The sequence below is a fragment of the Mustela erminea genome, chromosome X (genome assembly GCF_009829155.1).
Source record: "Mustela erminea isolate mMusErm1 chromosome X, mMusErm1.Pri, whole genome shotgun sequence".
Taxonomy (NCBI): Eukaryota; Metazoa; Chordata; class Mammalia; order Carnivora; family Mustelidae; genus Mustela; species Mustela erminea.
The window spans coordinates 125,965,878-125,989,718 of NC_045635.1; the positions used below are offsets into that span (position 1 = coordinate 125,965,878).

The following is a 23,841-nucleotide window of genomic DNA, read 5'->3' on the forward strand; positions in this document are numbered from 1 at the left end:
AAATTGACCTCTAAGTCCCATTAACAAAACATATTGGAGTATTCTTGTAACTATGCAAAAAATTAGTTTTGAATTTTCAATAATCTAGAGTTACAGTGTTCAGTAATTTAGAATTATAAATTCTAATCTTTTTTAAATATTTTGCTTCACAAAATATTATGAAAACATAATAGTGTCTGACCTGTTTTCCGCCAAACACTAGTGGCCTCTCAATGTTAACTATTTTTTGGAGAAAGCAGTCCTGATCAAATCCGTGTGGGAAATGTGGCGTACTCTAGCGCCCTCTTGCTGATTTGGTGTACATGCATATGCTACAGACTCTTCTCACTATAATGAGAAAACAAACCACAGTTTAGCTTTTCTTTCACCCAGGATTATCCAAATTTGACCCCCCCCCAAAAAGACCTATTCACATCTCTTGGGAATTTAATGCTCTATGAAACAGCTTGGGAATTGCTGGGATTTTGAACACCTTATTCTTATTCGTGACACATGATGTCAAAGATGCCGAGGAGAAAGTGACCAGTTTCCTTGGCAGCATGTCACAGGGTGGCAGTAACTTGGAGTCGGCCCCAAGTTCAGGCTCCGTAACTTTGTAGTTTGCACGCCATTTTCTCAGCTCTCCTGAGCTATCTGGCACTATATCCAACGGAACTCACAGGAAGCTGGCTAGTGGGCAGCAGGGCCAGTCTGGACACTTGCAAGTGTGGGTGTATGTCTCTGCAGCCATCCAAGACGTTGTTTTCCTGGTATCATTGTAGCCAGGAAACCTGAGAAGTCATCAGCGATTTGCTCGGTGAGCGTGGACTCGGCGCAGAGCGAATTGGTCTGGGGGAAGCCCAAGAAACACACCCTGCGCCACAGTAGTGATGGGCACAGTCCTGTCTGCTGGACCAGAGCACGCTCTCTTGTGGCCTGGAGGGGATGTCCACTCACAAGCCCCTCCCTGCTCCCCCCACCCTGACGCTTTGCGCACACACGCAGGTAGCTGGGCTGCAGTACAGAAGCCTAGGGCTTTCCTTAGAATGTCCCTGCCGTTGAGACCCCTCTCTGGTTACTTCCATTGGACTTCGGGGTTTCCCACACTAGACAGTGCTTACAGCCCACTAAGCATCTACATCTAATGTTGATTTCACCTGTGTTTGTTTCATGCTCAGAAGGTAACCTTTTTCTGACCTTCCAAATTCTGTAGGCAACTTGTTATAGCTGTCTGTGTGGTGATTACAGTATCTATCTGTCATGTCAAGCCATTTCTGTATTAATGCTTTCTAACTGTGGATTTAAATATGTGTAACAATTTGCTAGAAAATGCAGCATGGTGTCCTGTGATGCTGAGCTTTGAGATTGTCTTGTAGGGGGAGGGGGCATCGAGTTTGCACGCTTCTATAGCCATGTAGCAAAAGCACAGAACACTACAGTTCTTCCCAGGTATGCAGTAGGAAAGTGAGATTTACTCCTCTTTGGTTTTTTGCCAGGCCCTAAGAGATGGAAATAAGCTGGCACAGATGGAAGAAACGCCACTTTTTCCAGGAGAATCCATCAAGGCCACTGGTAAGTTTAATGAGTACACTGTGCTTATTGAGAGCCATAAAATGAAATGGTATTTTGCTTGCAAGCATGGGTGAGGTATGTGCTGGAGATCAGCCAAAACAATTTAATGAGGGGACAAGTGGACTAGGTCTGTTCATTCTTCTTAATGTCATCATGACCTTAAGAGGTAGAAGACTACATAGGACCACTCTAAGTTCCAGTTGAGTGTTTGGTGGCATCACCAACAGAAGAGGGGCCTGACTTTTCCTGAGGAACTGAAGGCTGATTAGACTCACTATAACGTAATGCTTCGTTGCAACTTCACTGTAATGTACAACTTCGTTGTAATGTAATGCTTCGTTGGAATCCTTCGCTATAAGAATATATTGCCAGAAGATCCATGTCACATCTTAATAACAGTTTTGAGAACTTGGCAAAAGAATTTCGGTGGCTTATGAGATGCCAGAAAGTACAGTGGGAGCACAGGAGAAAGAGCATGTGTTCCTACTCTGCGCTGTAAGGGCAGGGGCCCGAGTCGAGTACCGCCATCCCCTCTGGACCGCCAGGCATTTCCCAGGTAGTCTACTGTGCTGTGAGCAGACGGGAGGGCAGCTAGGTGTCACCTTTTCATCTCACCACTGCAGGGCTTGGGCTGGCCAGTCTAGTTCGCTAGACAGAGTGTTGGCTTCTCCCCTCCTGGCTCCCTCCCAAAGATGTGTGCTTGGTGTCAGTATAATCATCTCGTGTCAGGAATGTTTGAGGGGCGTCTGGGTGGCATAGTCGGTTAAACATCTGACTGTTGGTTTCGGCTTGGGTTGTGATCTCAGGGTTGTGATTTCAGGGTCATGAGATTGAGCCCCATGTCGGGCTCAGAGCGGAGTCTTCTTGTCTCTCTCCCCCAACCTTGCTCTCTCACTCTCTGAAATAAATAAATAAATCTAAAAAAAAAAAAAAGAATGTTTGAGTAGCTGGGCTCTCCCAGGGCCTCCAAATGATACTGCTACTGAGTATCCTGGTCTGTGGCTCTAGACCCTGCTTATCCCATCGGTGGTCTTGAAACTTTCTTTCTTTCTTTCTTACCTTCCTCTTTCCTTTCTTTTCTAACTAATTTATATTTTCTACAGTGTTATAGAAGTGTAATCATTGAGTAGTTTCTTTTTTGTCTAGGTCCTTCCACTCCGCATAATTATTTTGATATCCATGTTGTGAAATGGGTCAACAGTCATTCCTTTTTCATGCTGAACAGTGTCTTGTAGTGTGGCTACACTACAGTTTGCTTACGCATTCATCTATTCGTAAACATTTGGGCCGCTTCTACTTGTTGGCTGTTGCAGACAACGCTGCTCTGAACCTTCGCGAATCAGTCTCCCCGGTCCTGTCATCCTTGCTGCATCCATACTAATCTCCCACAACTCTGCGCTCTCTCCTCCCCGCGCCCCTTCTGCCTCCCCATCCTGCCTCACCCCTCTGCTTCCCTGCTGAGCTAAATGGGGCCTTTTCTGAGCTCTTACTGTGCCCACAAGGTTACGTTAGCATTTGTGAGGCTAGCCTACAGTGGTGATCTTCTGTGTGGTGCCTCTCATAGGGCTTGACTTCTTATGAGCAGGAACTGTGCCCGGTTCTCCCTAGAACCCCAGCAATAGAAGCTGCTTAGTACATACCGAGCTATAGAAAGGTTTAATGGAAATGTTTTGAGAACTTGGCTGGATGACAACTGTAGGGCCTTTAATCGTCCCCCTCGGAATCCCCGATAGCTGTACGCGCTCCCGCTCTTCCGGTGCGGTGGCACTTAGAGAAGACGGCGGAGCTGGAGCATCTTTGCGATGGCGGGAACTTCATAACTCTCAATGGACGCTCGTACATGGTTGATAGCGATACTAAATATGTTGATATTAACAATAAGAAAATGAAAATTGACATGGAGGCTGATAAGGAGTTGGAAGCAGAGAAGTCGTTTTCCGTGCCCCCGAGGTGGTTCTGCAGTTTCCTTTGGAGGTGCGTTCGCTTTCATTAGGGGGAACTGAGGAAATAGCAGCCGAGGGTCTTCAGAGTTTGAAAACTGTGTTTTTGAACATGATGAATTTATTGCTCAGGGAAAATGTTAACTACCTGGAAAACAATGACAAAATGTAAGTTATTATGAAGCCCTTTACTTAAGACCCCACTAAGTTGCAAATCGGAATTGTTTTACAAAACCCAGTCTTCTTAGAAGACTACCTGTGTCTTTATTTAATGTGATTAAAAAATGTAAAACTCCTAGAAAACTGGAATCACAAGTGTCTATATTTGGAAACTCAAGATTCATTGACACACAAGTCTGGCAGAAGTTGCTACTTGGTCTTTTTTTTTTTCTTTCTTTCAGTGAAAGACGTCATGTACATCTGCCCATTTATGGGAGCGGTAAGTGGAACCCTGACAGTGACGGACTTCAAGATGTACTTCAAGAATGTAGAGAGGGTAAGTTTTTAGAGGGGTATTTTATTTTTAAAATCACTTTAGAACACAGTCAATGATAAGGAAGAAAGCAGAAAGAACCCTCAAATCCCATCACTCTGAGAGAACCATGGGGTGAGTTTTAAGATGTACACATTTGGAAATAGATTTTGCATCTAGAAAAAAGTGCTATTAAAGTTGCATTTAAATCAGGTGGGAGGAGTTTAATTGTCGTCTTGACATCAACTTCATAAAGCATGTTATAAATCAGACTTCAGTTCTGTAGTTGGGACAAAGGGGAAATGTGAAATAAATGTGTGTTTTTGCCCAGAGAAGTCTTCAAATATGAAAGATATGAAAGCTCTGCTGACTGACACTGATAGGCCTTCGTTCATTTGTAAACCCAGGACCCGAATTTTGTCCTCGATGTTCCCCTTGGCGTGATCAGCCGAGTTGAGAAGATTGGCGCGCAGAGCCATGGGGACAATTCCTGCGGGATAGAGATCGTGTGCAAGGTGTGGTGCCAAGCCAGGTGGGATTGCCGGGGTGGTCGCGCGGGGCTTTCGCGGACGCGCCCACCACGGTCTTGGGGCAGCGAGAATCCCCGGGAGTGTCAGTAAGTCACATGGTTTCAGGACAGAGGCCGCTTCAAATCTTGTATCAGCTAATTCATGCCACTCTGGAAGCTGTTGAGGTAAACCTCTTGTCCTCTATCGAAGTATTCTGATAAACACGGACCTAGAACCTCAGTGTTCATGTTATTTGTTACGTTTCGGAGAAACCAAGTGAAAAGCAGAGATCAATAGTGTTGTTTTGTTTTTGTTCCAGTTTGTTCTTTCAACAGGACCCTTCAGAACAGTGGATGGTCAGAGACTTTCTGAAGAGAAAGCAATAGTGTACAAATCCCGTGATTAAAACTTAATGTCGGGATTTTATGTTTGGTTTCCTCCACTTCTTCCAGTGGGGAGTAGAGATGTGTGTGATGTTTTTAATGCTGACTAGTCATTTAAGAAACACTTTATCCAGTGTGTCTTATTCCCAGAGACCTTACCTCACGGGTTATACTTTACTCATGACCCTCAAGTCCCGGGAAGGAGAGTCCGTGCAGAATTGCTAGGGTCCCTTCCACAGTCAGGGTTTGGATTCCTGCCAGTCTGTTTGCTTTGATCACACCTCTCGAGACAGGTCCCTCTGGTTGACCCCAGACTGTAGTTGAACCCACTTTTTTCAAAGAATACTTTACTCTTGCAGATCGTGAATTTGCTGGCATCCTAGACTCCCTGTGGGTGCTTCAAGGCAGTGCTGTCCTGCGACAAACTGCATCTGTCCTCGGGCCAGGGTTCCCCATGGCAAGCTGTGTGAAGCAGTCGTGGGCTTAAAGCAGAGGGGTGATTTGACGAGTCCTGCAGTTTGGGAACTTGACTTTTCCATTCTTAGAACTCGCCGGTAATGTCCCATCATCCTTAGGCTAGAGGGAAAGACTCACTAAAAGCCCGTGTGTCTGAGCCGGTTGATGGCCCCATGTGGCTTCGCCTCTGGCCACCTTCCCCCACGTTCTTGCTTGTCTGGTTCCTTTGGCTGCCGTGACTCACCTCGTGCCACCCACCCCTGCTACGGAGTCTTTTCACCTGCTCTCTCCTTTGCTTAGAACGATTTCATTCTCAGCAATCCTAAATAGCAAGTGAGCTCAATCAGCTACCAAGGTGTGCATGTGTGTGTGCGTGCATATGTGTTTGTTCAGAGTCGCTTGGAGGGAGGGCGCACAGGAAAGTGACACTGCCTAGGCAGGTGTCCTGGGGCTGCTGTGCGTAGATGTTTTTATGGCCCCGGTGAGCATTTGCTGATAGTGGTTTTAAAATGTTTTCCAGCTAAACATACTAGGGCCACACCCCTAGTCCTCTCAGCTCATGCCTGAGAACCTTGCAAGGGGTAAGGTTTGGTTTCTTTTAACAGGTGGTACACAAGGTACTAAGAAGGTACAAAAGGGGTGTGTAGAGGAGAGTAAGTCTGTGTCCGCCCAGCCCCCGGCCACCTTGTTCCTCTCCAGGCAGGTGCCCGCTCTTGCCGATTGCCGTGCACACGCTGGGCGCGCAAGCGTGTCTGTGTGGTCTTCACACACACGGGTGGTAGTGTATTGCCTAGCCACCCCTCACCCCGCCCCAAACATCTGTGTAGGAAGTCCTTGGTATCGGTACAGAAATGCTGCTGCATTCTTTTTTTTTTTTTTAAGATTTTATTTATTTATTTGACAGACAGAGATCACAAGTAGGCAGAGAGGCAGGCAGAGAGAGAGAGAGGAAGGGAAGTAGGCTCCCTGCTGAGCAGAGAGCCCGATGCGGGGCTCGATCCCAGGACCCCAGGACCATGACCTGAGTCGAAGGCAGAGGCCTTAACCCACTGCACCACGCAGGCGCCCCCGTGATGCCGCACTCTGACGGCTCCGCGCGGCAGCCTGCGGTCACGGCCACTGCAGCCATTTCCGTTCTTCCCTGTGATCAAAATATTGCAACCGTAACTTTGCCACTGCCTGAATTGCTCTTACTTTAATCTGTTTGTGGTCATTTTTATCTTCAAATTTTGTGTCATGTTAGGGAAACGTGAGACTTTTGTGTTTAACTAATGGCGTAGGTTTAAAGAGGTCAGATAGCAGGAGTGGAGAACCTGCCTCTCCCTCTCCCCCTGCTCGTGGTCCCTCTTTCGCTGTCTCTCCTCCTGTCAAATAAATAGAATCTTAAAAAAAAAAAAAAGAAAAGAAACTGGTTTTGGGAAACAGCACTGAATTTCTGTAAGGAGTGTCCTGAGGGCCGCAGTCTCTGCGTGACACACAGTCCTTGCTGTGAGCACAGAGAGGAAGCTCTGCCGCGGTTCCGTTCTGTGGATGCTGCAGGTTCTGCAGTCGACTCTCGGGCAGCTTAAAGCTCGCAGCTGCTTTTGTGCACACCTCTAGCACATCTTCTAGTCAGTGCACATCTTCTCGGTACTAAACCTCCTCACTTCCAGCTGCGGAGTTCCTTCCCCAGCGCGTCCCCGTTGTTCCAGGTTCCTCAATGGCTGTTATCTTGTTGGAGGTGCTTTCGGTGGTTGTCTTTTGTTAGTAGAAGCAATCTATAACAGGAGAAATGAATACAGATATTTCATTTATCTCTTTATAACATGTCTGCCTCACAGATACTCAGTCAATGTTCAATAAATGAGTTTTGCTAATTCTTTAATAGGATATGAGGAACTTGCGACTTGCTTATAAGCAGGAAGAACAGAGTAAACTTGGGATATTTGAAAACCTCAACAAACTTGCATTTCCTCTTTCCAATGGGCAGGCAAGTACACCAAAATAAACCCTTTTTGTATGCCTTGGTGGGGGGGGGCGGGCAAAAGTCATGTTTAATTATTCCTTTTTTCCAGAGGTTTCCTTTATCTCTTTCCTCTCTCTTTGTGACTAATATTAAGATGTTTAAAATTTGTCCATTCTTTGTAATGATTAAGGAAAGTGCCAGTTTGTTGCTTCAAAATATACAGGTTAAATAGAAGTCTTCCTATATTTAGTTCATGGCTGAATGAAAAGCTTAAATATTGGGTATATCATGTAGCAAAGGAGCACTAACGTGTGTATTTTGTGGTTTTTGTATCCAGACACTCTTTGCATTCAGCTACAAAGAAAAATTTCCCATGAATGGGTGGAAAGTTTATGATCCTGTATCTGAATACAAGAGACAGGTAAAGTAAGGTCCTGATCAAACCGAAAATAGTGGGTTGAGCATCTTTCTCTTTTCTGACAGGGTAGAAATATAGTAGAGAAGAAGCCGTTAGAAGCCAGTCGTGTGTAGGTATGACTGACGGAGCTTGTGCGCTCTTCATCCCTGGGATGCCCCATTGTCCCAAGGCCGGTCCTTGGAGGCTGTTGCTGCTCAGCCTTTTTCCAGAGGGCAAGTGGAGTATGAGCACAAGGGTTTAAACAGCAAATCAACCAGATGGTTTTTATTACATATTCTGCTGATGAGTTGATGAGTAAGGATCAAAACCAATGGCCTGAATTAGATTAAGTGTATGGAGAGACTACATCAGCCTGGTGTGGTGTTCCTGTGCTTAGAAAGTCTTCAGTGCATTGTCAGGTTCAAGACAGTCCAATAAGATACTGTTTTCATCATATTTGATCTTTGTCTCCACTGTATGTTCAGTTGGTATTGCTTTCTGTAAATGTTTGCAGAAAGTTTCTGTGTCTCAAAAGCTCCATCCTTGGGAGCTTTGGACTATCACTCTATCGCTCAGTCAGCCTTGCTTCGCTGCCCACCAACAAACAAACAAACAAACAGAAAGACAGGTGAATAAATGGGCAATAAAGAATCTATGAATAAAAATATAAATTCTAATGGAAGAAAAGCATATAATAAAGAAGTTTTAGATATCCGACTTCTACCTTTTGAATAAAGACAAAAAATTTTAAAAAATAACGCTCATTGCAATACTATGCACATTCTTTATAGAAAACACAGCAAGAAATGTACAGGATTGGGATTCTAGTATGTGATATTTACCATTTTAAAATACGTTTGAAAAGTCTTCTGCTTCATTAAATTTTTAAAAATGGGTAAGAAATAGGTTTTGTTAGATAAACATATATTTAAACTTTTGAGTAGCAGTGAATGACAAATTATGAATGGATTTTAGGAGAAAATAAAAAATGGATGTGGTTCCCAGTTAGTACTTTCTGAAAATGCGAAAGTTTGCTCCCCCGCCCTTCTCTAACACCCTGCAGGGCTTGCCAAACGAGAGCTGGAAAATATCGAAAGTGAACAGTAACTATGAGCTCTGTGACACCTACCCTGCTGTCATTGTTGTGCCGACTAGTGTGAAAGATGATGACCTTTCAAAAGTGGCAGCCTTTCGAGCAAAAGGCAGAGTCCCGGTAAGTGATAAACATTGTCCCTTAGGCAGAAACCCAGACTGTACCTAGATCTAATGTGGAAAGGAGCAAGACAGAAAAAAGTCTAGCGAACAAAACGGAAAGTGGAAAAATAGGCCTAAAACCCTCCCCAGGCAGCGGGGACCACCAGGGAGCAGCAAGAGGGGGCGCACGGCTGCCGCATTCACGGCGCCCTTCGCTGGTTTCGTCAGGGCGTCTTAGAGCCAAGACACTCGCTCAGACGCCGAGCAGCTCGCGGCACCACCACCCAGAGCAGCGTAGTGGCTGGCAGGGGCCCGAGTGTTTCTCTTGAGGGACAGCCGCACACGTGCGCTCTGAGGACAGTGACCGTGCGCGTCCCCCCGCCCCCCATGGCACCCACCGTTCGCAGGGGCCGTGGGCGTCGGAGAGCCGAGAGTGCGCTCCGGCGGGACCCCCGTCCTCCGGCCGCCTGAGGACAGCGGGAGGTTTGGGAGCCCGGCTTGCCGTCTCGCAAGAGCCTGTCCTCGCTTTGCCCTCATCCTGCCCCGTATGTGCGTGGGGACACGCAAGATGTTTTTAAATGAGGAGACAGAATGCGTCATTCAAAATAGAAGTGGGGCTGGACATTAGTCGACTTTGACTTAGTTTCTGTTTTCCTTTGAGTCATGGAATCTGACAGGTGCGAGGGATTCTTGGAGCTTATCTAGTCAGACTTCTTCCCGCCTGACGCAGCACCGAGTTCCAGAGCCACTGTCGTGCGGCGATGGGTTTCAGCCGTCGCCTTGGAGGAGCGTGTGCAGATGAGGCCGTGCTTGAAAAGACAGCTTACTTTTACTGCCCGGCAATCAGGGCGCGGCATTTTAGGAGCCATACTAATGCTTGTTGCTTCCAAACGCTAGGTTTTGTCGTGGATCCATCCAGAAAGTCAGGCAACGATTACCCGTTGCAGCCAGCCACTGGTGGGTCCCAACGACAAACGCTGCAAAGAAGACGAAAAATACTTGCAAACGATCATGGACGCCAACGCGCAGTCCCACAAGCTTATCATCTTCGACGCCCGGCAGAACAGTGTTGCCGACACGAACAAGGTATGTTCTCAGTAGCGCTACGGAAGCGGCGGCTCTCCTGTCACGCGCTGGCCATAGTTTGTTGTGCAGACCGGGCATTGCTCCCTCCGGAAGGCGGTCTCTCTGAGCAGCCCGCGGCTGGGCCTCGCTGGCCCACGGCCCGCGTGGCTGTGCGCGGCGTCTCTCTCATTGCTTCTCCGCCATCCTGTCTGCTGAATTGATTCAGCAAAGACCCAGAGAGAATTAGCCCCTAAAGAATCGAGTAAGACTTTTACTGAAATGATCTTGAGGCCCTTGGGAGTCCCTTTAACTCGAGACCTGGGGTGATTACTTGAATTCCTGTCCAGTCTGAAGCTCTGTCAGAACGGAGTCAGCTGTGCAAAAGCGGGCTTGCGTGCAGAGTTGCCCTGAATCGCATGCAGGAGTGTCCTCTTCGGACACCTCCCGATCGAGCCCCGCCCGCTGAGGGGGACGGGGCCCTTCATAGGCGGCCCCAGCGAAGAGGCCACGCCTCCAGCACCCACTCTCCATGTCGAAAATTCCTTTCGGATGGTGCATTCCTGCAGGCACGCATCCGGCAGTCGGAGGACCTGGCCCTCTCTGAGTCATTCACAGATCAGGAAGGTGGTGGCCGCCCTTTCCACCTCATACTTACTGGTAAAATGACACTTGGGTCACAAACAGGTAATGCGCGCCTACCTGGGGCAGGTGCGGGGGGAAATACCAAGACAGATACCGTGAGGTGCGCTCCTGCGGGACATGTGGGCTCAGCATGCAGGGGAGCCAGGAGAGGGCCTGGCGCTGACAAGGCCTCATGGAGGAGGTGGCATTAGAGCTGGCCGTGGGTGTGGAGCAGGAGGGGGTGGGCCCGGGCGTCCAATGGTGTGCTAGAGCACACAACTCACAAGAATGGCAAGACATGTAGGGCTGTGGTCGCCGAGCCCATAGCCAGCCCGCCCACACCCCCAGCAGCGCTTGGCAGTCTGTGTCTCTTGGTAGCCTGTGCCTCTTCCTTCTGTGGTGACTCGTCCGTCATTGAGTACAGTCTCCAGTAAAGCCAGCCTCCTGCTGCCCCTGTCTCCCTCCTGAGAGAAGCCATCACCTTCCATTTCAGAGAGCGCACAAGCCACCAGCCACGCCATTTCCCCTCGCTCCCTGGGTACTTGCTGTGTGTCACGTCTCTGGGGAGGGACACACAGAGCAGCAATCACGCGATCTGCCACATGGCCACCCAGTGTGGCATGGGGGAACGCAGCATGTGCTCTGAGAGTAGAAGGGGCCCGCTTTCTTGCTCCGTGACCCTGGGCAGTGGCTACATCTCTCTAGACCACAATCGCCATGACAGCACGTGTGCTTCCCAGAGCAGGTGTGAAGGTCGTACTGTCCCGGAGAAAGCATTTGCTTCACGGTACATGTCCTCTCTCCTGAGCCCAGAGTGAACGGCTCTGTCCACGTAACCATCATGACATCTCTCTACCTGGGTCCCTCTCTCCGACCTGGCCAGCTCCGCCTCCTTCACTGGCTCCTCCTCCCCCGCCCCAACCTGCAAATGGTGGTGCTCCTTGAACTCCATCTGGGCGCTGCTTTTGTAATTTGTGCCGCCTCCCTGGCCATCTCCCGCGATGCCATCACTCCAGACACTGTCTGCCTTGTGAGTCTGATACCCGAGTTTCCATTTCACCCTGATCCCTCTGGAAGTCGAGGCCGACCTTCCATCCTGTGGTCAGGTGGACATCTCTGTTCAGCTCTCTCCCACGTAGTGACCCCCATGTATCCAACCCGGCCCGCACATGATGCTCGTAAGCTCACCACCCAGGTGGTCTGGCCGGGGCAGTGACCGGTGGTGCCAGTTACGGAGATAGGGAGGACATGGGCAGGCCCTGTACAAATTACCGCAAACTAGGTGGCTTAAAACAACACGTACTTATTGTCTGACAGTTCAGGAGGCCAGAAGTGTGAACTCGGCCCGGGTTGTGCTCCTCCACGGGCTTCAGGGGAGACTCTGTTCCTGGCCACTCCTAGCTCCTGCTGGCCGCTCTGTGCGCAGAGCCGCGCGTGCGGGTCTCCCCTCTGCCTTCCCGTGGCCTTCTCCTCTACGCGTCTGTGTCTCCCCTCCTCTCTTCTAAGGATGCCCGTGACGGCATTCAGGGCTTGCCCGATGTAATTCAGGATGGTCTCTTCATCTCAAGATCCTTGACTCGATGACCTCTGCAAAGACCCTTTTTCCTAAAGAGGTCACATTCATAGTCACCAAGATCTGCTGTAGGTCTCTTGGGGTGGGGTGCCATTTTTTCAGCCTGCCACGGGGCGTCCTTCTCACTTAGTTCCCCATGCTCCCAGCTGGTGGGTCCTTAACCCCGTGAGTCCTTCTGCTTCTCTGCGTACTTCCTGTCACCACCGCGGCACTGTCCCAGAGAAGGAAGATGCGTGAGAAGAGCCGCAGCCGGACATCCTACCGGCAAGGGCAGCTTTGCGCATGCTCGCACGTGAAGGAGCCAGAAGCAGGACACCGAACTGCACGTCCAGAATGGTTTTGTCTGTCGTGCTGTCATGTCTAGGAACCAGGCAGGGGTGTTTATCTGGCCAAGTCCCTGTTAGCTCTTCTATATGTGACACCTCGTCTGCAACTGCAGACCCTTTACCTCTTCCTTTCCAATCTGGATGCCTTTTATTTCTTCCCCTTGGCTAATTTCCTGTCCGAAACCGCTAGTACCCTGTTGAATAGAAGCCGGGAAAGCAGTCATCCTTGTCCTGGTCCAGTTTGAGGGGAAGCTTGTAGTTCTTCATCACTGGGTATATTAGCTGTGGGCTCTTCATACATGCCCTTGTCAGGCTAAGGAAATTCCTTTCTGTTGTTGGTTTTTTGAGTGGTTTTGTCATGGAAGGGCATTAGATTTTTGAAGGCCTTTTCTGTATCAGTTGAGATGATCATGTGTTTCTTTTTTCCTTCATTCTGCTAATGTGGTGCATTTCACTGACTGATTTTTATAATTGGCTGCTGTAGTGGGTTGCATAGTGTCTCCCAGAAATTCATGTCCATCTGGAACCTCAGAAGATGACCTTATTCGGGAATAGGGCCTTTGCAGATGTAATCAGTGAAGAGGCGGTCATCCTGGAGTAGGGTGGGCCCTCAGTCCCGTGACTGCGGTCCTCAGAAGAAGGCCATGGAGAGACGCAGACCGAGGGAAGGTGGCCTGAGTTGGGGAGCTGAAGCTCCGGAGCTCAGAGAAAGTTCGGGTTGTTGGCTGAGATGGAGCCCAGTGCCATGATGGGTGGTGGTTGCAGGTGGGGGGCGGGCAGGGGCAAGGCCGCCAAAGGAGTCCAAGTCGCGTAAGCCATCGGTGGAAGGCAGGAAAGGAACCCACAGAAGGAAGGGGTATGTGGTGGCAGGAGACCCCGATGAGGGGGAGGGTTCCTTGTTGCCAGGCGAGGAGGAGCGTCCCGCGGGAGAACTGGGTGGGAGAGGTGTCTTAGCCGAGCTGCTCCAACAAAGTCTCAGTATCGGTATCATAGTGGCCTGTGAACAACAGACATTTCTCACAGCTCTGGATGATGGGAGGCCCAAGGTCAGGGTCACAGCAGATCCCACGTCTGGCTTCTTACCGTGTCTTCACACTGCCGAGAGCAGGAGGCCGCTGTCTTCTGTCTCTTCTTAGAAGGGCGCTGATGCCTGACCTCCCCGCCAAAAGGCTGCAGCTTCTGATCAGAAGCTGACAGCATCTTTTTGAAGATTAGGTCTTCGACACGTGAATTTTGTGGGGACGAAAATGTGCAGACCCCACAGGACAGGTGTGTGTACTTCGGATTCGGAGAGCGAGGGGATCCTGTCCTGCGCCTTCGTACCTCAGGCCCTTGGGAGTTGCCTGCCCTCCAGGAGGCTTCCGCTCTCTCACCTGGAACCCCCTGCCACCGGCGACTGGCCGACTGATGGGCCGATGGCCTGCCAGGCCTTCCCCAGGCACAGAACTGCTGCTGTGACACGAGGAAAACTGGAGTCCCTCCTTCGGCCGCTGCTCCCTGGGGGTGTTTGCGTCTCTTTCTCCCACGAGGGTTGGGGATTAGCATTAATTGAGAAAACTGATTTTACTCAGCTAATTTAATTAGCATTTAATCTGCACAGCAGCCCTGTGAAGCTCTTGCAGCTGGGAAGGGCGGGAGCGGAGAAGGTGGTGGGGCTAGGATTTCAAATCCGTTTTCCTTGACACCAGAGCCTGTGCCTTTCCCCCCTGCCTGCAGTACCAGCATCTTTGCTGCATGCTCTGCTGGTTTTTTATGAAAACAGAATTCTGCCACGGAGGTAGGACTGTGCTCTGGGCGCCTTTGTCGGTGGTGCGTGTTGCAGTTTCACTGATGTGGAAGCGTGTTCTAGAATTCCATGGGGTGACCCGAGGTAAAGCCGCAGTTCAAGTACACCCACTGCCTGTTCGCGTGCCGGTCACACTGGCCACTTGCGGATGTTCCCTCCTGCGTCGCCCCCGCCACTGGGAGCTGGTGACGGGGCTCTCGGCCACAAACAGCCCACTCCTCCCCAGAACCACTTCCCAGCTGAGTGCTAGATGTAGCCTGAGTTCTTGGCCCGTGGCCTGTCCTCTGTGCTTGGGGGCCTGGGCCCCAGGCGCCCTTACCCCCGGCTCCCTGTGCTCCTGCCGGTCCTAGCCTCCTGCCACCGTCCTGCCTGATGCCCTCCAGCCGACAGCTCGGCTGAGCTCGGCTCAGTTCTGTTCTCCTGCCTCCTCAGCGCCGCGGGCTGAACGTTCCCTGAGGATGGAGGGCTCGCAGCACGCGGGCTGAATTCTCCAGCCTCAGCTGGGCCCTCAGTGGTGCTTGCAAGTCCCTCCTCCCCAGCCCCAGGCTCCCAGAGGCCACTCGGGCCCCATTATGACTTGTTTCTAATGTGCGAGCCTGCCCCAGCCCCTCTGTCGCAGGCCCTGACCTCACCTGTCCGTGCGGAGGACAGAGCAACCCTCAGCCGCCAGACCTGGAAGCCGCCTCGTGCTGCCGTCCGTAACCCTCCGGTCCGGCCATAAGCAAGCACCCCCTCCAGCCACGGTCACTGCTCCCGTCCAGCTGGCCCCATCGTTGTCCTGCCACTTCGCGCCGGGCCTCTGGGAGCACCCCCCATTCGCTGGGTCCGCGCGCCTGCGAGGCCCGCCTGGCGCGCGCATCCGCCCCGTGCTTGCTGGCCCGGAGTGCGGCTGTGTTCTTCACTTCTTTCCTTCGACTCCCCAAGCTTCAGGTAGTTCGGTACTCTTTCCTTTTCAAAAAGCCTTTCCTTTTTTTCTTTTTCCTCTCTTCTCTGGCGGCTCTTCTCAGTCTCCTTTGCTTTGTGTGTCTTACATGTTGGCCTTTTCCAGGCTTCCAGCCTCCGCTTCTCTCTTGGCTCACCTGCTGACCTTGAGCATGGTATGCCCGACCCCTGTGGTCTGATTTCCTCCAGAGGCCAGTGACTTTGTCTTGGTAGCCACGGCCCAGACCTGGCTCTGAGCTCCTGACCCGCTGCGGGCAGACCTCCACACTTACATTCCTCCCGGGCACCTTGCGCTCACTACGGCGAAAGCGGAGTCCTCTGTTCCCTCTGCGAGCGTCTGTATCTCAGCAGAGGATACCGCTGCCTCTTGGGGTGCCTAGCCTGGCCTGGAATCCTGGGTGTCACTGTGCTACCTACTTCCGTTGCCCCACTCAGCCACTGAGTGTTGCCCCTTAAATAGCTCCAGTCCGCCGTGTCTGTCTTGTCTTGCTGCCTCTACCACGATTCTCTCAGCCAGATGAGTGCCCGTCTCTGAGCTGGTCTCCCTGCGGGAGGTTGCACCCTCCTCCAGGCCCTTCCGCCCAGCACAGCCGTGGTGATGCCGCAGCGCAAGTCCGATGGCGCCGTCGCCACATTCATCTGTGCTCCGGCCGCCTCCCTGCACCTGCACATCCGCGAGGCCCAGCCCTGGGCCACCATCTGGCCGCCTCTCCTCGGCTCAGCTGCTCGCCTGCCTCTCAGCGAGCCGCGTCCTGGCCCGCGTCCGGGTAGCCGCACACCATGGCCCCTCTGCCCTGTGTTCTTGACCGTCCTCCCCACGGCAGAACTTCCCCGACGGCTGTTCTCTTCTCACGCAGACGTCTGTTCTGTCCCCCTGGCAGCCTCGCAGGCCTGGCCATGTGCCCCCAGTGCACCCTGTGCTCTCCCTCAGCCTGCGCTGCACGTGTCCCTCTCACCCCGCTACCCCACCAGACTGAGAGTGCCTTGAGGACCAGGGTCTCCACTTGTCACCCCAGTATTTAGCTTAGGGCTGAGCATTAATGTCCACGTGCTAAGTGGTGGGAGACAGAATGAAGGGTGTGGTCTTTGGGTTCACAGATACATTTATTACGTTTTTGGAGATAAAATTCATATGACATTAATCTGGCTATTTTATCTGTCCCGAAGTTTACGAGTCAGTGACTTCTGGTATATTCACAATGTTGTGCAGCAACCCCCTCTAACTCCAGAATGCTTTCGTGGCCCTAAATAGAAACCCTGTGTCCACTGGCAGCTGCTGCCCCTTCTCGCCCCCTCCCCCTCTAGCTCCCACCAACCACTAATTTACTTTCTGTCTGTATAGATTTCCTTGTCCTGGACCTTTCATGCAATGGAATCATACATCCAGTCTCGGGGGCCTGGATTCTGTCCCTCTGTGTGAGGTTCCCAAGGTTCACTCCTATGGCAGCGTGTCCCGGCTCTCACTTCCTTTGACTGCAGAATGTTCCACTGTGCGGAGAGAGCACGTTTTGTCTGTCCACTCGTCCGCTGCTGGGCAAGTGGGTTCCTTCCACTTTCTGGCTACGGCAAATCATGCTGCTGTAGTCTTTTCATTCGCGTTTTATTTTACTGAAATTCCTTAAACCTCCTTGTTTGGAATTTACAGATTATTGTACAGAAATTTTTGTGGCAGTACAACTGTTTCTGTTCAGACAGATGGCTCTAGCAGAACCTGTAAAAATCTAACTTGCCTTGAGTAAGATCCAGTTGTTAAAGGTTCAAAACCTGATGATGAGTGCTGGAGAGTTGTAAGGGGTTGAATTGTGTCTCCATAAATAACTATGCCGAAGACCTAGTAGGTGAGTGAACTGTGGCCTCATTTCGAAATGAGGTCTTTATAGATGTGATCCAGTCACAGTGAGGTCCTGTTGAATTAGGGTGGGCTGTAATCCAGTCTGACTTGGGTCCTTAGAAGGAGAGAAGAGACAGACATGAGGTGAAGGCCATGGGATGATGAGGCAGAGATTTGAGTGACATGTCTGTAAACCAGGACCACTTGGGGGCTACCAGAAGCTTGAAGAAGCAACGACGAGTCTTTCCCAAGGGGCTTCTGAGGGAGCACGGCCCTGCCAGTACCTTGATTTTGGCTCCAGAACTGTGAGGGGACATTTCTGTTTTAAGCTGCTTACTGTGTGGTGCTCTGTGCCAGGAGCTGGGGGGCGAGTCCTCCGAGGGTTAGGAGGGTCATTTTACACAGAGGGGCCTGTTGTGTCCTTAATGGTCTCTTTCTGATAACACCAGAAACAGTGGAAGTGTGAACTCAAACATGGCGCTGTATGTGTTTTGTTCCTCACAGGCCAAGGGCGGAGGGTACGAAAGTGAAAGCGCTTACCCCAATGCGGAGCTGGTGTTCTTGGAGATCCACAACATCCACGTGATGAGAGAGTCCCTGCGCAAACTGAAGGAGATCGTGTACCCTTCCATTGATGAGGCGCGGTGGCTCTCCAGCGTGGACGGGACGCACTGGCTGGAGTATATACGGGTGAGGAGGGCTGGTCCTCGGCTCGCTTCCCGGTCCAGATCTCCTGCGCACCTGCCGTAGGTCTGTGCGTCCGCGCGGTTTCCCAGTACTGTGCAGAAGCACAGCTTTGCGGTGTAGGCAGCATTCAGACTGTGGTCTCTGTCGAGGGATACTGCTTGCCTCAGTCCGGTTTAGAACGTACTTTGTGGCCCTATAGTAAGCGAGTGCACTTGCCGTGGTCATTTTCCTTGGTGTAAGGTGTCCCCGCCCCCAGCGCTGATGTCTCTGCGTCGCCTCACTGGATTGCATTGTTTGGTTCATTGACCTGAACTTCTAACATTCGCCACAGAACTGTTTTTGCTGTCCTAGAAATTAAACGTTGCCTGCTCTAACGTGCCTTCTTTCCCGAAGATGCTTCTTGCTGGGGCCGTAAGGATCGCCGATAAGATCGAGTCTGGGAAAACGTCGGTGCTGGTGCACTGCAGCGACGGCTGGGACCGGACCGCGCAGCTGACGTCCCTGGCCATGCTGATGCTGGACAGCTACTACCGCACCATTAAAGGCTTCGAGGCGCTCGTAGAAAAGGAGTGGATAAGCTTCGGGCATAGGTTTGCGCTGGTAAGCTGAGACCGTGAGGTCAATTCCTGACTTGGTTTGTTCTAGCCTATGCATGTGTGTGTCACATACAACACGCACACACACACACACGCGCGCGTGCGCGTTTTCTGCTCTGTGTCAGACCTGAATCACCGTAATAGAATTCCGTGGACCTCAGCATGATATGATTTTGGTAGGGCACTCTTTTTTTTTTTCAACAATTTTTTTAGTGTAGATATATTTCTTTTTTAAATAAATAAGGTAAAATTCATATAACAGAATTAACCATCTTAAGGCATATAGTTCGGTGACATTTAGTGCATTCACAGTGTTGTACCAGCACCAGTTCTGTCTAGTTCCAGAACATTTCTTCGGCCCCCGAAAGGAAAGCCTGTACCCATTAAGTAGTCCTTCCTCATCTCCCCCTCCGCCAGCCCCTGACAGCCACTTTCTGTCTTTCTCAAGTTGCCTGTTCTAGGTGCCTCCTGTAAATGGAATCATAGCATTTGTCTTTCTGTGACTGGCTTATTTCTCTAAACACAGTTTTTAAGGTTTATCCATTACGTAGCATATATAAAAACTTAGTTCCTTTTCATACCTGACCAGTATTCCCTTTGCTTATCCATTCCTGTTGGTGGACACTTGGATTATTCCCACCAGTTGGCTCTTGTGACTAACGCTGCTGTGAACGTTGGTAGCTTTTGCCACGCGGACTACCACAAACCGAGGAGCTTAGCCAGTAACAACGTATAGTCTCCCGGTTCCGGAGCCTGGACGTCCAGGATCCAGGTGCTGGCCGGGTTGGTCTGTCCTGAACCGTGTCTTCTCGGCTCGTGCGTGGCCGCCTTCTCCCCCTGTGCTCACACGGCCTTTTCTCTGGGTGCACCTTGCTGGTGCCTCTCGCGTTCGAATTGCTTCTCCTTAAAAGGACACCGGTCAGGCTGGAGTAGGGCCCAGCCTCCCATCTTCTTCTAATCACCTCTCATAGACCCCATCTCCAAATACAGTCCAATTCTGAGGCCCAGGGGGGTCACGGCTCCAGTGTAGGGATTGGGGCAGTACACAGTTCAGCCTGCGATGGCCGCCTTCACACTGGGGACACTCCTAGGAGTGGGATCGCTGGGTCGCCTGGTGGCCATTCTTGGGCTGCCATTTGCGTTTAGTCTGAATGGCTGTTCGTTCCTGCTCTTTCCCAGTCATTGCGCCACTGGGGCTTCATCTTAACTGTGCCTCATTCAGACCCGCTCAGAGCAGGAGGACGGGCTGTGCGTGTGGGGGCGCTTCCGTGGCTCCCACCATGGGGGTCCCGAGTACATTGGCCGTGAGGAGAGCCTGTGAGCCACATGCCCTTCAGGGGCCGTTGTCCGAGCCGCCCCCGCACCCTGCCCCTTCCCTCTCCGCACCTCGATGCCCTTCTTGGAGGTGGAGCGTTGTGCGGCCTCGTCCCTTCATCCTGCCTCTGACCCGCCTCCATCCCCCTCTCGCCTAGATGGGTCCCACCGGCCGTAGAAACGTGCCGTTCTTTATCCCACCTGGAAACCTGCTTTCCCTTGACTCTGCTTCCCCCCAGAGAGCTGCTCCCTTCACGACAGCTGCCCTGTGCTCACTTGGGCCAGGCTTCCTCCTCCCGACACCCACCCGGGCCTGAAACCGCACACCCCAGCCGCCAGTCCCAGTCAAGCCTTCTCTTATTTGGCCTGAGCACTTGATGCTGTCGCTCCTTCCCTATTTCTGGAAACTTGCTTCCCTTGGCTTCTAGATCTGCACAGCCTTTTGAATTCCCTCCTATCTCCTGGTCCTCCCTCTCTCCCCGACCTCTTCGTGTTGGGGCGCCCCAGGGCCCCGTCGGCAGAGTGCTCCTCTTCTCTGTGCTTAACACCGGAGTAGTGATCTCGACTGGTCCCACGTCTTTAAACACGTTCAAATCTGTCTCAGTGCCACTCATGCCCCCTTCATTCCGGCCTGCCCATCTCCCTTGGGGCTGTGCTGGCAGCCTCCTAACTAGTTTCTCTGTCACCCGCCCCTTCCAATCCAGTGTCCTCACTGCGGCCAGACGGAGCGTTCCAAGACGCAGATCTCATGCTGCACAGAACCCTCTGAGCTTTCCTGTGGCCCATGCGGTTGTGGGCAAACTCCTCAACTCAGCATTTGAGGCCCTCGGTCATCTGGCCTAGTCCACCTTTCCAGCCTTGTCTCGCCTCCCTCCCTTGCCTCATGCCCAGATGCCTCTGGTGCTGTTGGTATGCCCTGCCATGCTCCCACTGCTTCTACTGCGGTGCAGCCCTGGCCAGCTGGGAAGCAGGTACCTCCCTCTGTCCGTGAAGGTTTATCTGAAATGAGACCTGCTGAGACTGTGACTCGCGGCATTTGCCTTCCCTGCTCCCTCTGCCCACCCGAGGTTGGCTCTTGTTCGGTTGCGGCCCCGCCATACCCATTCCAGACTTGGAAGCCCTGGGCACGTTTCAGTGCCTTTGGTGTTTACAGGTCTTTCTCCCACGACTACACTGCAAGTGAATTATTTGTTCAGCCCGGGTACCGTGTCTCATTTGTCTTAGTATCTCATGTGTGTAGCCAAGAGTATGGCCTCTGTGGGACAGCAGCACATGTCCCCAAACTCCCAAGGGCCAGGCAAGATGCCTTGCGTACACCAGAGGAATTCAGTGAGCAGCTGTTAAAAGAATGAATCTTAAATTGCGAGCAGCCATGCAAAACCATTCCCAAGGTGCCTTCAACACTGAAGAGCAGGTTCTACAGATTATCTTGTAAAGGGGAAGTGCAGAGATAAGGCCACTTCTGCAGCTGCTGTGGAAAACAGTAGGGCAGTTCCTCAAACAAATAAAAATAGAGCTACCCTGTGACCCGGCAATTTTGCTTCTGGGGATACACCCAAAAGAAGTGAAAACAGACTCAGATACTTGCACACCCATGCGTACAAGCAGTGTGGTTCATAGGAGCCCAGAGGTAGGAGCAGCCCCGGTGTCCATCGACAGATGAACGTGTACACAGAATGTGGTCTGTCCATACAATGGATGTGTCACTCAGCTCAAAGAGGGAAGGAATTTCTGACACATTCTACAATACAGATGAACCTTGAGGACCTTCTGCTGAGTGAAAGAAGCCAGTCACAAGAGGACAGATACTGTAGGAGTCCACTTATAAGAGGGAACAAGAGCAGTCACATGCACAGGGACAGAAAGTACACGGTGGCGGCAGGGTGGGGAGACATGGAGTGAACGGGGAAGAGTTTCAGATTGGAAAGATGGACGGTGGGTTGGCTCCCCGCACTGAGCGTACTTGATCCCACTGAGCCATGTGCACAAACTGGTTAAGGTGGCCCATTTGATGTTCTGTGTGTTTCACCACAATTGAAAACCAGTAAGACCCAACTACTGTAACTGTGAGGTCTGGATTTCCTCGTTTCTATGTCTCTCCTGCTGGCAGTTTCCTAGACCCAGTACTTCTCGTGCTTTCTATGTAGTAGTTGCATTGTATCTTTGGAATGTCTCCTTCTCATCCTTTTGCTTCGTCACCAGAGTATTTGAGCCTTCTCTTCGAATGCTCGCTCTCGAACTGCTTTTTAACGTGACGTTTCCAATGTTTTGTCATGTTTGTTTTTGAAGTTCTTTTATCAGGAATCCATGAGTAGCTCTACAACACTGAAAGGTGTGAAACGCACTGTTGACTATCAAGTATGTCTCAGAAATGGGCTGCCTTGAGCAAGGACTCCCCCTTACCATTTCAAGTGTGGGATTTGGGGGGCTCTCTGAGTCCTGTAGAATTGGTTAAAATGTATAGATTATTATTTGATTCTCAGATTTCCTGACATTTCGGAAAACTGGGAAGACCTGTTTTTCCACCTGTGGAGGAAATGGCCACCCTAATGTGCTTTCTGAGCGGCTAATCCGTAGTCCTACATTGACACTGTGCACTTGGTGCTGTGGCCTGGCCTGACCCTAGCATTGGGACTGAAACGTTTACTGGCCACTTGCTTATAACTTCTTGATCTCCACTATTTTAAAGTGAAATTATAAAAGTCAACACATAACAGTACAGTACCCTGAAGTTGTGTTTCCTGTTAGGTCTTGGGACCTAGAGATGACACCTAATGCTTGCCACTAGGCAACTTTAGGTGACTTTTTGAGAGCACTGTGGCATGCGTTCACATGCTTAACCTCTCATTTGTTCTCAGAGAGTGGGCCACGGCAACGACAACCACGCAGATGCTGACCGGTCCCCCATATTTCTTCAGTTCATTGATTGTGTTTGGCAGATGACAAGACAGGTAAGAAATTTCAAGTATATTTCTGACTGAAAATTGAAGATTAGATAAATATTTATGTTCGTTCAAAATGAACACACGTGTATGTGTGTAAAAATAGGACCCCTTCTGTTATTTAACTCGGTTTGATTCTAATTCACTTAGAAGTATAAGCAGAAAATTAGAGACTATCATTTCTCACCAAAAGTTCCTGTTCTTGTGCAAATGCTTTTGTCAGTCTTCTGTCCACCAGCTCTGCCGACCAAGGCCTTGCTTCTGCCATTCTGCTGCTTGTGCTCCCTTTCTGTCTGGGTGAAGAGGCACAGTCCCCTGCTGAGCAGGCCAAGTGTTTGAAACAGGGATGTGACAGAACTGACAGCACGGGGGGGATGCCAGCCCTGGGAACCCAGGAGTCTGCGTGCCTGGCCTGGGCCCCCATGGCCCCGCGGCAGTGCCGCCGAGGGCAGGGAATGTCCGGGAAGCAGAGGTGGGTAGGAGGTTACTGGTGCTTAGTTTCCAAACCCCGGTGCACAGGGCCCCAGTATGCAAGGTGGCCACGCAGGGGTTCCCCCTTCCCTAAGTGTATTGGGCCTCCATGGTTTCAGTTTAAAGCAGTCCCTGAGGCCTATGCTGTTTATTCCCTGGTCTCCTAACACCTGAGCCCAAGTTTAGGGTCTTATCCTCAGGATAGGAGATCAAGCCAGAGCGGCAGGGACAAAGTGGCATACAGAGCGGCGGAGAGAATGAGGCAGAGAGAGAGAGAGCCGCACAGAGCCACACACACAGGTACAGAGAGAGACGGTCACCTAGAGACCTAGACGGAGAGAACAAAAAACAGGCAGTCGCCCCAGAGCCTGTACAGGGACAGAGTCAGAGGGTGGAGAGCCCTGGCCTGGGTGCTGTCCTTCCTCCTGGCCCGGTCTGGCCTTGGCTGCCTTAGTCAGGGGAAGAGGCCAGCTGGAAGACTGCTGGCGACCTCTAGTGCCTCTGTCAGCAGCCATGGCACTCACGACAGCCTATCAGCAGCCGTGGCGCTCACGACAGCCTATCAGCAGCCGTGGCGCTCACGACAGCCTCCTGACCACATTATTACCATCACCCCAGGATCTTTTCAAAGGATCTCTGCTTTCTAAGCCCGGGAAGTCAGATGTACGACTATCTGTGAAATCCCTGACCGTGCACCACTCTTAGTGGTGGGGGGCGGCAGTGGGCAGGAGAGAGGCTGAGCCCACTTTGGTGCACTGCCGCCCCACTGCCTCTCGGCCCAGACCTCTTCCAGCAGCAAGTGCTCAGGAGCCATCTGGGGGACCCCCGCCTCACTGTATC

The 23,841-nt window shown here is 51.3% G+C and overlaps 1 protein-coding gene across 10 annotated transcripts in view; it reads left to right on the plus strand.

The window, feature by feature from the left end:
* MTMR1 (myotubularin related protein 1) overlaps positions 1-23,841 on the plus strand; it is a 56,869-nt gene that overhangs the window by 19,581 nt on the left and 13,447 nt on the right. For 9 of the 10 annotated variants that reach the window (XM_032331049.1, XM_032331050.1, XM_032331054.1 and 6 more), the window contains 10 exons: positions 1,476-1,551; positions 3,893-3,987; positions 4,371-4,478; positions 7,179-7,280; positions 7,594-7,677; positions 8,717-8,866; positions 9,745-9,933; positions 17,496-17,681; positions 18,072-18,278; positions 22,447-22,539. In XM_032331049.1, coding sequence (XP_032186940.1) covers positions 1,476-1,551; positions 3,893-3,987; positions 4,371-4,478; positions 7,179-7,280; positions 7,594-7,677; positions 8,717-8,866; positions 9,745-9,933; positions 17,496-17,681; positions 18,072-18,278; positions 22,447-22,539 — 1,290 coding nt within the window. The remainder of the gene's footprint in view (positions 1-1,475; positions 1,552-3,892; positions 3,988-4,370; positions 4,479-7,178; positions 7,281-7,593; positions 7,678-8,716; positions 8,867-9,744; positions 9,934-17,495; positions 17,682-18,071; positions 18,279-22,446; positions 22,540-23,841) is intronic. The other variant, XM_032331057.1, reaches the window with a different exon arrangement.